This window comes from Hyperolius riggenbachi, chromosome 7 (assembly GCF_040937935.1).
Source record: "Hyperolius riggenbachi isolate aHypRig1 chromosome 7, aHypRig1.pri, whole genome shotgun sequence".
In the NCBI taxonomy this organism is placed as follows: Eukaryota; Metazoa; Chordata; class Amphibia; order Anura; family Hyperoliidae; genus Hyperolius; species Hyperolius riggenbachi.
In genome coordinates, this window is record NC_090652.1 from 315,478,308 (window position 1) to 315,493,231 (window position 14,924).

At 54.5% G+C, this 14,924-nt stretch overlaps 1 protein-coding gene across 1 annotated transcript in view; it reads left to right on the forward strand.

The window, feature by feature from the left end:
* The window catches only part of PDIA5 (protein disulfide isomerase family A member 5), a 116,112-nt gene that overhangs the window by 69,074 nt on the left and 32,114 nt on the right, over positions 1-14,924 (forward strand). Inside the window, exon 12 of the mRNA XM_068246216.1 lies at positions 6,791-6,858. Coding sequence (XP_068102317.1) covers positions 6,791-6,858 — 68 coding nt within the window. The remainder of the gene's footprint in view (positions 1-6,790; positions 6,859-14,924) is intronic.

Here is a 14,924-nt window from a genome sequence, read left to right on the forward strand (position 1 = left end):
AAGAAGCCAGACGTTGGGACGCTTGCTAAGATTAACAATCTTTATTTAAAAAGCAAAATGTTTGGCCCACAAATCGCTGCAAAATTGCTTTGAAAAGTGATTTTGTAGCGCTTTTATACTTTGCATCGGGTGCAAACAAAATGCTGCATGTTCTGCAATTGCGATTTCCCTAATCTCAATTGCACTAGTTGGTTATTGCTGTCTGCATAAATACAAGCTACAAATCTGCCGGGGAGAGATGAAATCCTATATAAACCTGATCCTGAAACACAGCTGCCTTCTCTGGGCCTGAACTCATTCCAGATAAATGGAATACTGTGATTTGACAACACAAAAATTTTAAGCATGGCTCACCTAATACACGGCTCCAACATCAATCACAGACCTCTCTTTCACAGCTCCCCTAGTGCCGGCTTCTGCTGATGGGGGACAATACAGGGAGACCCCAGCATCGCGGTGGTTCGTATCGGCGGGCGTTCGTAAGTCAGGAGACACTCCCTGTATTTGACATATAAGATGCAGGGACGACTTCTCCCTATTTTTTGGAGAGAAAAAGTGCGTCTTTTCTTATGATTTTAGCGAATGGTCGACCGTCTGATCGGGAGGAAACTATGGGAAATCATTGATTGGGCATGTAAATTGGATAGAACATACAACCAATCTGACCATTTCAGCTAGAATCGATGCACAAAACAGATCAATGAAACAGTCAATAAATCTATCGTTTGCTGATCAGCACCATCAACACCATCTGATCCATTGGGAGTTCAATCATTCGCTAAAGGTGCCCCGTAACGGTACTATTTTTTCATCAGATACGATCTTTCAACGTGATTTGAACGATTGTAAATATTTGGAAGGCAATTATCAATTGTTCACATTTACTGAATGATTCTTTCTTTAAATTCGATCATAAAATCCAACTTTCGGATCGATTTCATCCTATTTAGCAATTGACCAAATAATTGTTCCTCATCGATTGTCGTCATAAACAACAAACTTTCTATACAATTCGATCATTAAAATCGCATTGAAAGATTGCATTTGTTGGAAATATTATACCGTTTATGGGCACCCTAAGATTGAAATATTAGTGGCCACCATTAAACAGGCACAGCAATGAAAGTTTGCAGGTTTTGCGATCTTTCCTCGCTCCCCGCAGCTGTAGATGAAGTCGGCGGCGTTGCACATTAGCGCAGTCTGGCGCGGCAGTGTCATAAACAAGCGAGTTTTATAGGCCAGCGTTCGTGGAGTTGCACCGCTACAGACGACTGACAAATGTCTCCTCCGCCGTCATCGATCTCCGAGCGCAGCGTCTGAAAACGGAACCCACGATTGTTCCGCTGATTTACAACCTCGCTTTGCTCTAGAATATGGCCGCGTCTGCAGTGAGTTATCCCTGCGCCGGTTCGCAGACATCGCCGCGGCCCTCGGATCTATTTCAGCGCGGGGGAGTGGGGGTAAAGAGCGAAACTAAACGATAAAATCCATCCCAGCTCTTGCTGGGGAATTAAATGCGCGTCGCGATCCCAGCGCGGCAGAACAATCATTATGCTAATTCCAATTCTTGTTTAACGACACGTTAGCGGCCGATATTCCACCCTGGAGGCGGCTTTGCGAAAGTCGCTAATTAATGTAAAACGCCGTAGAAGGGATCAGAATTCCGCAGCGCTGATAGACTGCTGTGTTTCTGTAACAGGCGACACGCCGGCGTTTCTGCAGAGGGACGCCGACCGACCTCTGTCATCCTGTAGGCCGCGCTGATCGCCGGTGGGACGCCGCGGACCGTCAGAGATGTTTCTTTAAGAGAAAGTGGCAGATTCAGGTGGCGGACTCAGCTGGACGCCTGTGACCTACATCACGATGTCAGAAGAGCTCAGTCAGGTCGCCCGCACGTCGTTCTGCCGCCATCTCCCTCCTGGCAGCGCCAGGCTTCTGCCCATAAACAAAGCGTGATATGACGGTGGAGATATCGGAGGGTTTATGGCTGTGATACATTATTAATACTGTTACCATTCATATCCTCGGTAGACCAGCAGCGACACACAATGCGAAGGAACTTGATACATTTCTGTTATAAACTCGCTGAGTACAACTGCGGGACTCTGCCACAAGGGGGCAGATTTATCAGGGCGAGTGAAACTGGAACAGAACTGATGCATGAAGGGGAGGAGGGGAAGGCTTCTGATTGGCTCCTCTCGGCATTGGCATCACTTTATGTTCTGATTTTGATCGAGATTTTGTGCTGGTTTTGGTAAATTCCCCCCCCCACGAGTATTACAACATTTAAGTAAAGCAACTCTCCTGGAGTGAGTTATAAAAGTGGCTGCTTGTATAATTAAAGTGAACCCGAGGTGAGAGCGATATGGAGGCAGCCATGTTTATTTCCTTTTAAGCAATACCAGTTACCTGGCAGCCCTGTCGATCTTCTGCCTCTAATACTTTTAGCCACAGCCCCTGAACAAGCATGCAGCAGATCAGGTGCTCTGACTGAAGTGTGACTGGATTAGCTGCATGCTTGTTTCAGGTGTGTGATTCAGACACTACTGCAGCCAAAGAGATCAGCAGGACAGCCAGGCAACTGGTATTGTTTAATAGGAAATAAATATGGCTGTATCTACAGTGGGTTGCAAAAGTATTCGGCCCCCTTGAAGTTTTCCACATTTTGTCACATTACTGCCACAAACATGCATCAATTTTATTGGAATTCCACTTGAAAGATCAATACAAAGTGGTGTACATGTGAGAAGTGGAACGAGAATTATACATGATTCCAAACATTTTTTTACAAATAAATAACTTCAAAGTGGGGTGTGCGTAATTATTCAGCCCCCTTTGGTCTGAGTGCAGTCACTTGCCCATAGACATTGCCTGATGAGTGCTAATGACTAAATAGAGTGCACCTGTCTGTAATCTAATGTCAGTACAAATACAGCTGCTCTGTGAGGGCCTCAGAGGTTGTCTAAGAGAATATTGGGAGCAACAACACCGTGAAGTCCAAAGAACACACAAGACAGGTCAGGGATCAAGTTATTGAGAAATTTAAAGCAGGCTTATGCTACAAAAAGATTTCCAAAGCCTTGAACATCCCACGGAGCACTGTTCAAATGATCATTCAGAAATGGGAGTAAAGTGTTGTACCGTGTTAGCCATGAGTAAAAGCAAGAAGTTTTGAATCAGGATGATACCATTTATTGGCTAACTTAGAGATGAAATTGAGCTACTCTCACAAGGAGATTAACTTTCTTGACACCACCATATACATCAGAGAGAACAGCTTACAAACTTCCATGTACCGCAAACCGACGGATCGTCCCACATACCTCAGGTATGACAGTTTCCACCCCAAACATATAAAGAATTCCATAATTTACAGCCAGGCAATAAGATGCAATCGGATCTGTTCTGACAAGGATGACAAAGACAAACACCTGGATTACCTGAAGAAGAATTTCATAAAACAGGGATACAATCCTCTAATGGCTGAGACCCAAATCAAGAAAGCTAACAACATCCCTAGGACTCAGCTCCTGGAATACAAGCAGAACCAGGAAGAGAGCCGTGTCCCACTGGTAGTAACCTACAACCCACGCTTGGAAATCTTAAGAAAGATTGCAAAAGAACTTCATCCTGTTCTACACAAGGATCAGAGACTGAAAAAGATATTCCCTGAACCTCCCCTCCTTGCGTTCCGACAGCCACCCAATCTTAAGCAGATGATAGTGAGGAGTGCCTTAAATAGGCAAGAACAGAATGGAACATTCCCCTGCCGAGGGAAAACGTGTGGGACCTGTGAACACATCCATTCCACTGACAGGATACTAATACCGGGTACACAACAGGAATACAAAGTACAAGGCACCTTTTCCTGCGACTCATCTAATGTGGTATACCTGATCATGTGTGCAAAATGCCCCAAAGGAATTTATGTGGGAGAAACAAGTCAACCACTGCGGGATCGCATGACACACCACAGATCCACTATTAACAGCAGGAAAAAGAATATTACAAAATATACTGATCTCCCAATACCAACACACTTTTGTTTACCTGGACACAGTTTAAGCAATTTTCGCGTCACTGTATTAATGGGTGGCTTCAAATCAGGAAACATGAGACTAACACAAGAAACAAAGTTTATACATTGGTTCAAAACTGTACAAGATGGTTTAAACAAGGACTCCAACTTCTTGTGCTGGTACGATGGGTTTTAAATGCCACAGTTCTTTTAATTTTAATTTTTCTATCTTTTCATTCATTTTTGTGCCATATGCTGTGTAAGATGGAATTCACTGTCACTATTCATTTTATTTGCTTTCAGGTGCTGGCTTTAAATGACACCATTCTCTTAAGCTTAGAATTAATGGTGCATGTAACCAGGCCAGTTACAATTGGAATTAGGAATTTACGATGTCTCCCCATCACCAGAGTCTGCTTTATGTCATGTTGAGGATTCTATTGATCTTATCAATTTAGATAGGATGCCTGGGAAAGCCTCCTCAGTAACAGTTAAGGCATCTAATTACATTTATGTTTGCTAAAGAATGTTTCTCCTCTGTATGTCAGTGTATATAAGCTGTGTTTTTCAGTTCTGGTCAGGAACCAGTCCGACGAAGAAATGGAAGGAGTATGGCACAACTGTAAACCTACCAAGACAAGGCCATCCACCTAAACTCACAGGCCGAACAAGGAGAGCGCTGATCAGAAATGCAGTCAAGAGGCCCATGGTGACTCTGGACGAGCTGCAGAGATCTACAGCTCAGGTGGGAGACTCTGTCCATAGGACAACTATTAGTCATGCACTGTACAAAGTTGGCCTTTATGAAAGAGTGGCAAGAAGAAAGCCATTGTTAACAGAAAGCATAAGAAGTCCTGTTTGCAGTTTTCCACAAGCCATGTGGGGGACACAGCAACCATGTGGAAGAAGGTGCTCTGGTCAGATGAGACCAAAATGGAACTTTTTGGCCAAAATGCAAAACGCTTTGTGTGGCAGAAAACTAACACTGCACATCACTCTGAACACACCATCCCCACTGTCAAATATGGTGGTGGCAACATCATGCTCGGGGTGCATCTCTTCAGCAGGGACAGGGAAGCTGGTCATAGTTGATGGGAAGATGGATGGAGCCAAATACAGGGCAAACTTGGAAGAAAACCTCTTGGAGTCTGCAAAAGACTTGAGACTGGGGCGGAGGTTCACCTTCCAGCAGGACAACGACACTAAACATAAAGCCAGGGCAACAATGAAATGGTTCAAAACAAAACATATCTATGTGTTAGAATGGCCCAGTCAAAGTCCAGATCTCAATCCAATCGAGAATCTGTGGCAAGATCTGAAAACTGCTGTTCACAAACGCTGTCCATCTAATCTGACTGAGCTGGAGCTGTTTTGCAAAGAAGAGTGGGCAAGGATTTCAGTCTCTAGATGTGCAAAGCTGGTAGAGACATACCCTAAAAGACTGGCAGCTGTAATTGCAGCAAAAGGTGGTTCTACAAAGTATTCACTCAGGGGGCCGAATAATTACGCACACCCCACTTTGCAGTTATTTATTTGTAAAGAATGTTTGGAATCATTTCGTTCCACTTCTCACGTGTACACCACTTTGTGTTGGTCTTTCATGTGGAATTCCAATAAAATTGATTCATGTTTGTGGCAGTAATGCAACAAAATGTGGAAAACTTCAAGGGGGCCGAATACTTTTGCAACCCACTGTGTATTCCTTTCACTTCAGGAGCACTTTAAGAAACTTGGCAGACCCCATGTACGTGTCCAAAGACTTATTATACTTACTGTAGAGTACTTATATTTGTGTGCTTTTAAATGGTACCTTTGTCAATAATACAATATACTTGAATTATTCATTTTACAATAGACATGTCACCTGCAGTAGGTACAGTATCTGCATTTTTGTGCTTCATAGTAATAGAAAACTGGCTGCAGTGTGTGCTGGTCTCTGCTGCCTCCAGTATGTGCACAAACAGCTGGAAGTCTAGGCTTATAGTTATAGTAAACTGGCTGCTGTGTGTGCTGATCCCTACTACATTTAGTATGTACAGTATAAGCTGTTACTCTGTGCCTGTACTGATAGTAAACTAGCTGCAGTGTGTGCTGATCTCTGCTACCTCCAGTATGTACATTATAAGCTGTTAATCTGCATGAGTACGGATAGTAAACTAGCTGCAGTGTGTGCTGACCTCTGGTGCCTCCAGTATGTACAGTATAAACTGTTACTGTGTGCCTGTACTGATAGTAAACTAGCTGCAGTGTGTGCTGATCTCTGCTGCCTCCAGTATGTACAGTATAAGCTGTTACTCTGCGCCTGTACTGATAGTAAACTAGCTGCAGTGTGTGCTGATCTCTGCTACCTCCAGTATGTACAGCATAAGCGGTTACTCTGTACCTGTACTGATAGTAAACTAGCTGCAGTGTGTGCTGATCTCTGCTACCTCCAGTATATACAGTATAAGCTGTAAATCTGCATGTGTACTGATAGTAAACTAGCTGCAGTGTGTGCTGATCTCTGCTGCCTCCAGTATGTACAGTATAAGCTGTTACTCTGCGCCTGTACTGATAGTAAACTAGCTGCAGTGTGTGCTGATCTCTGCTACCTCCAGTATGTACAGTATAAGCTGTTAATCTGCATGTGTGCTGATAGTAATCTAGTTTAAACACACTCCATCAAGAACTGATAAATACATTGCGGTAGCGCTGTGTGTGAGGACATTGTACTGCAATAATAAGTACTGTGGGTGTGGCCAGTATAACAGGGTTTCCTCTGCTCTCTGGCAGGGTGCGGACACTGCAAGAAGATGAAGCCGGACTATGAGAAGGCAGCGGAGAAGCTGCACATAGAGGAGGTGAGAGATCTTCTAATACGCTCACTACAGAGATTTCCCCTCTGCTTCTCATTGGCTGCTTCCTTGGCTCCTCCCCTTCCTTGCCCTGACTCCTCCCCCAGAACTGATCTGGGAATGTTTGGTGGTGGCTGGAGACCTCTCTGTTTCATCTCTTTCTCTCTCTCTGGGACTCTTGTGGTGAGATCTCTGCACTCCTCAGTTCCCAGCTCTGCACACCTGCTTTTGCCATTCCCTCTGTATCTTCTGCACTCCTCATCTTGATGTATGTTCTGGAGAATGAGTCTCAGGAGGGGGGGACTTCCACAGCAAATGCTGCAGCTTCACCAAGAGATAGGCGGACCCGGCAGCTTTTTTTTTTTTTCTTGGCTTATTCTATACCAATTTGTTGGTATAGCTTCACCTTCCAGACGGTGGAGGGGATGATGGTATATGTGTTATTTTATCACGTGAGACAAGCATGCAGCCAGCAGAGTCACGCCTGGAACAAGCATGCAGCCTGCGTAGTCACACCTGGAACAAGCATGCAGCCAGCGGAGTCACACCTGGAACTAGCATGCAGCCAGCGGAGTCACACCTGGAACAAGCATGCAGCCAGCAGAGTCACACCTGGAACAAGCATGCATCCAGCGGAGTCACACCTGGAACAAGCATGCAGCCAGCGGAGCCACACCTGTAACAAGCATGCAGCCAGCGGAGTCACACCTGGAACAAGCATGCAGCCAGCAGAGTCACACCTGTAACAAGCACGCAGCCAGCGGAGTCACACCTGGAACAAGCACGCAGCCAGCGGAGTCACACCTGGAACAAGCACGCAGCCAGCGGAGTCACACCTGGAACCAGCACGCAGCCAGCGGAGTCACACCTGGAACCAGCACGCAGCCAGCGGAGTCACACCTGGAACAAGCATGCAGCCAGCGGAGTCACACCTGGAACAAGCATGCAGCCAGCGGAGTCACACCTGGAACAAGCATGCAGCCAGCGGAGTCACACCTGGAACAAGCATGCAGCCAGCGGAGTCACACCTGGAACAAGCATGCAGCCAGCGGAGTCACACCTGGAACAAGCATGCAGCCAGCGGAGTCACACCTGGAACAAGCATGCAGCCAGCGGAGTCACACCTGGAACAAGCATGCAGCCAGCGGAGTCGCACCAGGAACAAGCATGCAGCCAGCGGAGTCACACCTGGAACTAGCATGCAGCTATCGGAGTCCCGCCTGGAACAAGCATGCAGCCAGCAGGGTCACACCTGGAACAAGCACGCAGCCAGCAGAGCCACACCAGGAACAAGCACGCAGCCAGCAGAGCCACACCTGGAACAAGCATGCAGCCACTGGAGTCACACCTGGAACAAGCATGCAGCCAGCAGGGTCACACCTGGAACAAGTACGCAGCCAGCGGAGTCACACCTGGAACAAGCATGCAGCCAGCGGAGTCACACCTGGAACAAGCATGCAGCCAGCGGAGTCGCACCAGGAACAAGCATGCAGCCAGCGGAGTCACACCTGGAACAAGCATGCAGCCAGGGGAGTCGCACCTGGAACAAGCATGCAGCCAGGGGAGTCGCACCTGGAACAAGCATGCAGCCAGGGGAGTCACACCTGGAACAAGCAAGCGGCCAGCAGAGTCGCACCTGGAACAAGCATGCGGCCAGCGGGGTCACACCTGGAACAAGCATACAGCCAGCAGTCACACCTGGAACAAGCATGCAGCCAGCAGAGTCGCACCTGGAACAAGCATGCAGCCAGCAGAGTCGCACCAGGAACAAGCATGCAGCCAGCGGAGTCACACCTGGAACTAGCATGCAGCTATCGGAGTCCCGCCTGGAACAAGCATGCAGCCAGCAGGGTCACACCTGGAACAAGCACGCAGCCAGCAGAGCCACACCAGGAACAAGCACGCAGCCAGCAGAGCCACACCTGGAACAAGCATGCAGCCACTGGAGTCACACCTGGAACAAGCACGCAGCCAGCAGGGTCACACCTGGAACAAGCACGCAGCCAGCGGAGTCACACCTGGAACAAGCATGCAGCCAGCGGAGTCACACCTGGAACAAGCATGCAGCCAGCGGAGTCGCACCAGGAACAAGCATGCAGCCAGCGGAGTCACACCTGGAACAAGCATGCAGCCAGGGGAGTCGCACCTGGAACAAGCATGCAGCCAGGGGAGTCGCACCTGGAACAAGCATGCAGCCAGGGGAGTCACACCTGGAACAAGCAAGCAGCCAGCAGAGTCGCACCTGGAACAAGCATGCGGCCAGCGGGGTCACACCTGGAACAAGCATACAGCCAGCAGTCACACCTGGAACAAGCATGCAGCCAGCAGAGTCGCACCTGGAACAAGCATGCAGCCAGCAGAGTCGCACCTGGAACAAGCATGCAGCCAGGGGAGTCGCACCTGGAACAAGCATGCAGCCAGCAGAGTCACACCTGGAACAAGCATGCAACCAGCAGTCACACCTGGTCATGCAGCCAGCAGAGTCACACCTGGAACAAGCATGCAGCCAGCAGAGTCGCACCAGGAACAAGATGCAGCCAGGGGAGTCACACCTGGAACAAGCATGCAGCCAGCGGAGTCGCACCTGGAACAAGCATGCAGCCAGCGGAGTCGCACCTGGAAAAAGCATGCAGCCAGGGGAGTCACACCTGGAACAAGCATGCAGCCAGCGGAGTCGCACCTGGAACAAGCATGCAGCCAGGGGAGTCACACCTGGAACAAGCATGCAGCCAGCGGAGTCGCACCTGGAACAAGCATGCAGCCAGCAGAGTCGCACCAGGAACAAGATGCAGCCAGCGGAGTCGCACCTGGAACAAGCATGCAGCCAGCGGAGTCGCACCTGGAACAAGCACGCAGCCAGGGGAGTCGCACCTGGAACAAGCACGCAGCCAGGGGAGTCGCACCTGGAACAAGCACGCAGCCAGGGGAGTCGCACCTGGAACAGGCACGCAGCCAGGGGAGTCGCACCTGGAACAGGCACGCAGCCAGGGGAGTCGCACCTGGAACAGGCACGCAGCCAGGGGAGTCGCACCTGGAACAGGCACGCAGCCAGCGGAGTCGCACCTGGAACAGGCACGCAGCCAGCGGAGTCGCACCTGGAACAGGCACGCAGCCAGCGGAGTCGCACCTGGAACAGGCACGCAGCCAGCGGAGCCGCACCTGGAACAAGCACGCAGCCAGCGGAGCCGCACCAGGAACAAGCACGCAGCCAGAGGAGTCGCACCTGGAACAGGCACGCAGCCAGAGGAGTCGCACCAGGAACAGGCACGCAGCCAGAGTCGTCGCACCAGGAACAGGCACGCAGCCAGCAGGGTCACACCTGGAACAAGCATGCAGCCAGCGGAGTCGCACCTGGAACAAGCATGCAGCCAGGGGAGTCGCACCTGGAACAAGCATGCAGCCAGCGGAGTCGCACCTGGAACAAGCATGCAGCCAGCGGAGTCGCACCTGGAACAAGCACGCAGCCAGCTGAGTCGCACCAGGAACAGGCACGCAGCCAGCTGAGTCGCACCAGGAACAGGCACGCAGCCAGCTGAGTCGCACCAGGAACAGGCACGCAGCCAGCGGAGTCGCACCAGGAACAGGCACGCAGCCAGCGGAGTCGCACCAGGAACAGGCACGCAGCCAGCGGAGTCGCACCAGGAACAGGCGCGCAGCCAGGGGAGTCGCACCAGGAACAGGCGCGCAGCCAGGGGAGTCGCACCTGGAACAGGCGCGCAGCCAGGGGAGTCGCACCTGGAACAGGCGCGCAGCCAGGGGAGTCGCACCTGGAACAGGCGCGCAGCCAGGGGAGTCGCACCTGGAACAGGCGCGCAGCCAGCGGAGTCGCACCTGGAACAGGCGCGCAGCCAGCGGAGTCGCACCTGGAACAGGCGCGCAGCCAGCGGAGTCGCACCTGGAACAGGCGCGCAGCCAGCGGAGTCGCACCTGGAACAGGCGCGCAGCCAGCGGAGTCGCACCTGGAACAGGCACGCAGCCAGCGGAGTCGCACCTGGAACAGGCACGCAGCCAGCGGAGTCGCACCTGGAACAGGCACGCAGCCAGCGGAGTCGCACCTGGAACAGGCACGCAGCCAGCGGAGTCGCACCTGGAACAGGCACGCAGCCAGCGGAGTCGCACCTGGAACAGGCACGCAGCCAGCGGAGTCGCACCTGGAACAGGCACGCAGCCAGCGGAGTCGCACCAGGAACAGGCACGCAGCCAGCGGAGTCGCACCAGGAACAGGCACGCAGCCAGCGGAGTCGCACCAGGAACAGGCACGCAGCCAGCGCAGTCGCACCTGGAACAGGCACGCAGCCAGGGGAGTCGCACCTGGAACAAGCACGCAGCCAGGGGAGTCGCACCTGGAACAAGCACGCAGCCAGCGGAGTCGCACCTGGAACAAGCAAGCGGCCAGCAGAGTCGCACCAGGAACAGGCACGCAGCCAGCGGAGTCGCACCAGGAACAGGCACGCAGCCAGCGGAGTCGCACCAGGAACAGGCACGCAGCCAGCGGAGTCGCACCAGGAACAGGCACGCAGCCAGGGGAGTCGCACCTGGAACAAGCACGCAGCCAGGGGAGTCGCACCTGGAACAAGCACGCAGCCAGCGGAGTCGCACCTGGAACAAGCACGCAGCCAGCTGAGTCGCACCAGGAACAGGCACGCAGCCAGGGGAGTCGCACCAGGAACAGGCACGCAGCCAGGGGAGTCGCACCAGGAACAGGCACGCAGCCAGGGGAGTCGCACCAGGAACAGGCACGCAGCCAGGGGAGTCGCACCTGGAACAGGCACGCAGCCAGGGGAGTCGCACCTGGAACAGGCACGCAGCCAGGGGAGTCGCACCTGGAACAGGCACGCAGCCAGGGGAGTCGCACCTGGAACAGGCACGCAGCCAGGGGAGTCGCACCTGGAACAGGCACGCAGCCAGGGGAGTCGCACCTGGAACAGGCACGCAGCCAGGGGAGTCGCACCTGGAACAGGCACGCAGCCAGCGGAGTCGCACCTGGAACAGGCACGCAGCCAGCGGAGTCGCACCTGGAACAGGCACGCAGCCAGCGGAGTCGCACCTGGAACAGGCACGCAGCCAGCGGAGTCGCACCTGGAACAGGCACGCAGCCAGCGGAGTCGCACCTGGAACAGGCACGCAGCCAGCGGAGTCGCACCTGGGACAGGCACGCAGCCAGCGGAGTCGCACCTGGAACAGGCACGCAGCCAGCGGAGTCGCACCTGGAACAGGCACGCAGCCAGCGGAGTCGCACCTGGAACAGGCACGCAGCCAGCGGAGTCGCACCTGGAACAGGCACGCAGCCAGCGGAGTCGCACCTGGAACAGGCACGCAGCCAGCGGAGTCGCACCTGGAACAGGCACGCAGCCAGCGGAGTCGCACCTGGAACAGGCACGCAGCCAGCGGAGTCGCACCTGGAACAGGCACGCAGCCAGCGGAGTCGCACCTGGAACAGGCACGCAGCCAGCGGAGTCGCACCTGGAACAGGCACGCAGCCAGCGGAGTCGCACCAGGAACAGGCACGTAGCCAGCGGAGTCGCACCAGGAACAGGCACGCAGCCAGCGGAGTCGCACCAGGAACAGGCACGCAGCCAGCGCAGTCGCACCTGGAACAGGCACGCAGCCAGGGGAGTCGCACCTGGAACAAGCACGCAGCCAGGGGAGTCGCACCTGGAACAAGCAAGCGGCCAGCAGAGTCGCACCTGGAACAAGCATGCGGCCAGCGGGGTCACACCTGGAACAAGCATACAGCCAGCAGTCACACCTGGAACAAGCATGCAGCCAGCAGAGTCGCACCTGGAACAAGCATGCAGCCAGCAGAGTCGCACCTGGAACAAGCATGCAGCCAGGGGAGTCGCACCTGGAACAAGCATGCAGCCAGCAGAGTCACACCTGGAACAAGCATGCAACCAGCAGTCACACCTGGTCATGCAGCCAGGGGAGTCACACCTGGAACAAGCATGCAGCCAGGGGAGTCGCACCTGGAACAAGCATGCAGCCAGGGGAGTCGCACCTGGAACAAGCATGCAGCCAGGGGAGTCACACCTGGAACAAGCATGCAGCCAGCGGAGTCGCACCTGGAACAAGCATGCAGCCAGCGGAGTCGCACCTGGAAAAAGCATGCAGCCAGGGGAGTCGCACCTGGAACAAGCATGCAGCCAGGGGAGTCACACCTGGAACAAGCATGCAGCCAGCGGAGGCGCACCTGGAACAAGCATGCAGCCAGGGGAGTCACACCTGGAACAAGCATGCAGCCAGCGGAGTCGCACCTGGAACAAGCATGCAGCCAGCGGAGTCGCACCTGGAACAAGCACGCAGCCAGCGGAGTCGCACCTGGAACAGGCACGCAGCCAGCGGAGTCGCACCTGGAACAGGCACGCAGCCAGCGGAGTCGCACCTGGAACAGGCACGCAGCCAGCGGAGTCGCACCTGGAACAGGCACGCAGCCAGCGGAGTCGCACCTGGAACAGGCACGCAGCCAGCGGAGTCGCACCTGGAACAGGCACGCAGCCAGCGGAGTCGCACCTGGAACAGGCACGCAGCCAGCGGAGTCGCACCAGGAACAGGCACGCAGCCAGCGGAGTCGCACCAGGAACAGGCACGCAGCCAGCGGAGTCGCACCAGGAACAGGCACGCAGCCAGCGGAGTCGCACCAGGAACAGGCACGCAGCCAGCGGAGTCGCACCAGGAACAGGCACGCAGCCAGCGGAGTCGCACCTGGAACAGGCACGCAGCCAGCGGAGTCGCACCTGGAACAGGCACGCAGCCAGCGCAGTCGCACCTGGAACAGGCACGCAGCCAGCGCAGTCGCACCTGGAACAGGCACGCAGCCAGCGCAGTCGCACCTGGAACAGGCACGCAGCCAGCGGAGTCGCACCTGGAACAGGCACGCAGCCAGCGGAGTCGCACCTGGAACAGGCACGCAGCCAGCGGAGTCGCACCTGGAACAGTCACGCAGCCAGCGGAGTCGCACCTGGAACAGGCACGCAGCCAGCGGAGTCGCACCTGGAACAGGCACGCAGCCAGCGGAGTCGCACCTGGAACAGGCACGCAGCCAGCGGAGTCGCACCTGGAACAGGCACGCAGCCAGCGGAGTCGCACCTGGAACAGGCACGCAGCCAGCGGAGTCGCACCTGGAACAGGCACGCAGCCAGCGGAGTCGCACCTGGAACAGGCACGCAGCCAGCGGAGTCGCACCTGGAACAGGCACGCAGCCAGCGGAGTCGCACCTGGAACAGGCACGCAGCCAGCGGAGTCGCACCTGGAACAGGCACGCAGCCAGCGGAGTCGCACCTGGAACAGGCACGCAGCCAGCGGAGCCACGGCTGGGGCAAACGTTCTGCCAATGGAGCCACGCCTGGAGCTAGCAGGGAGCCAGCAGTCGCACCTGGAACAAGAATGCAGCCAGTGGAGCCAAGCATAGAGCAAGCATGCAGCTAGTGGACCCACATCTGGAGCAAGCGTACAGCTAGTGAAGCCACGCCAGGAGCAGGCGTTCTGCCAGAGTATCTACGCCTGTAATAAGCGTTCTGCCAGCAGAGCCGCGGCCGGAGTAAGTCTGCAGCTGGCGGAGCTGCGTTTGGAGAAAGCATTCAGCCAGCTGAGCCACGCCTGGAGCACATGTACAGCTAGTGGAGCCACGGCTGGAGCAAACGTTAAGCCAGCTGAGCTACGTCTGGAGCAAGTGTTCTGCCAGTGGAGCCACACCTGGATCAAGCGTACAGCCAGCGGAACGATGCCTGTAGCAAGCACGCAGCCAGCAGTCCCACCTGGAGCAAGCATGCACGCTGTGGAGCCACGCCTAGAGCAAGCATGCACCCTGTGGAGCCACGCCTAGAGCAAGCATGCCGCCTGTGGAGCCTCGCCCGGAGCAAGCGTACAGCCAGCGGAGCCACGCCTGGATCAAGCATGCAGCCTGTGGAGCCACGCCTAGCGCAAGCATGCAGCCTGTGGAGCCACGCCTAGCGCAAGCATGCAGCCTGTGGAGCCACGCCTAGAGCAAGCAAGCACCCTGTGGAGCCACGCCTAGAGCAAGCATGCAGCCTGTGGAGCCACGCCTAGCGCAAGCATGCAGCCTGTGGAGCCAC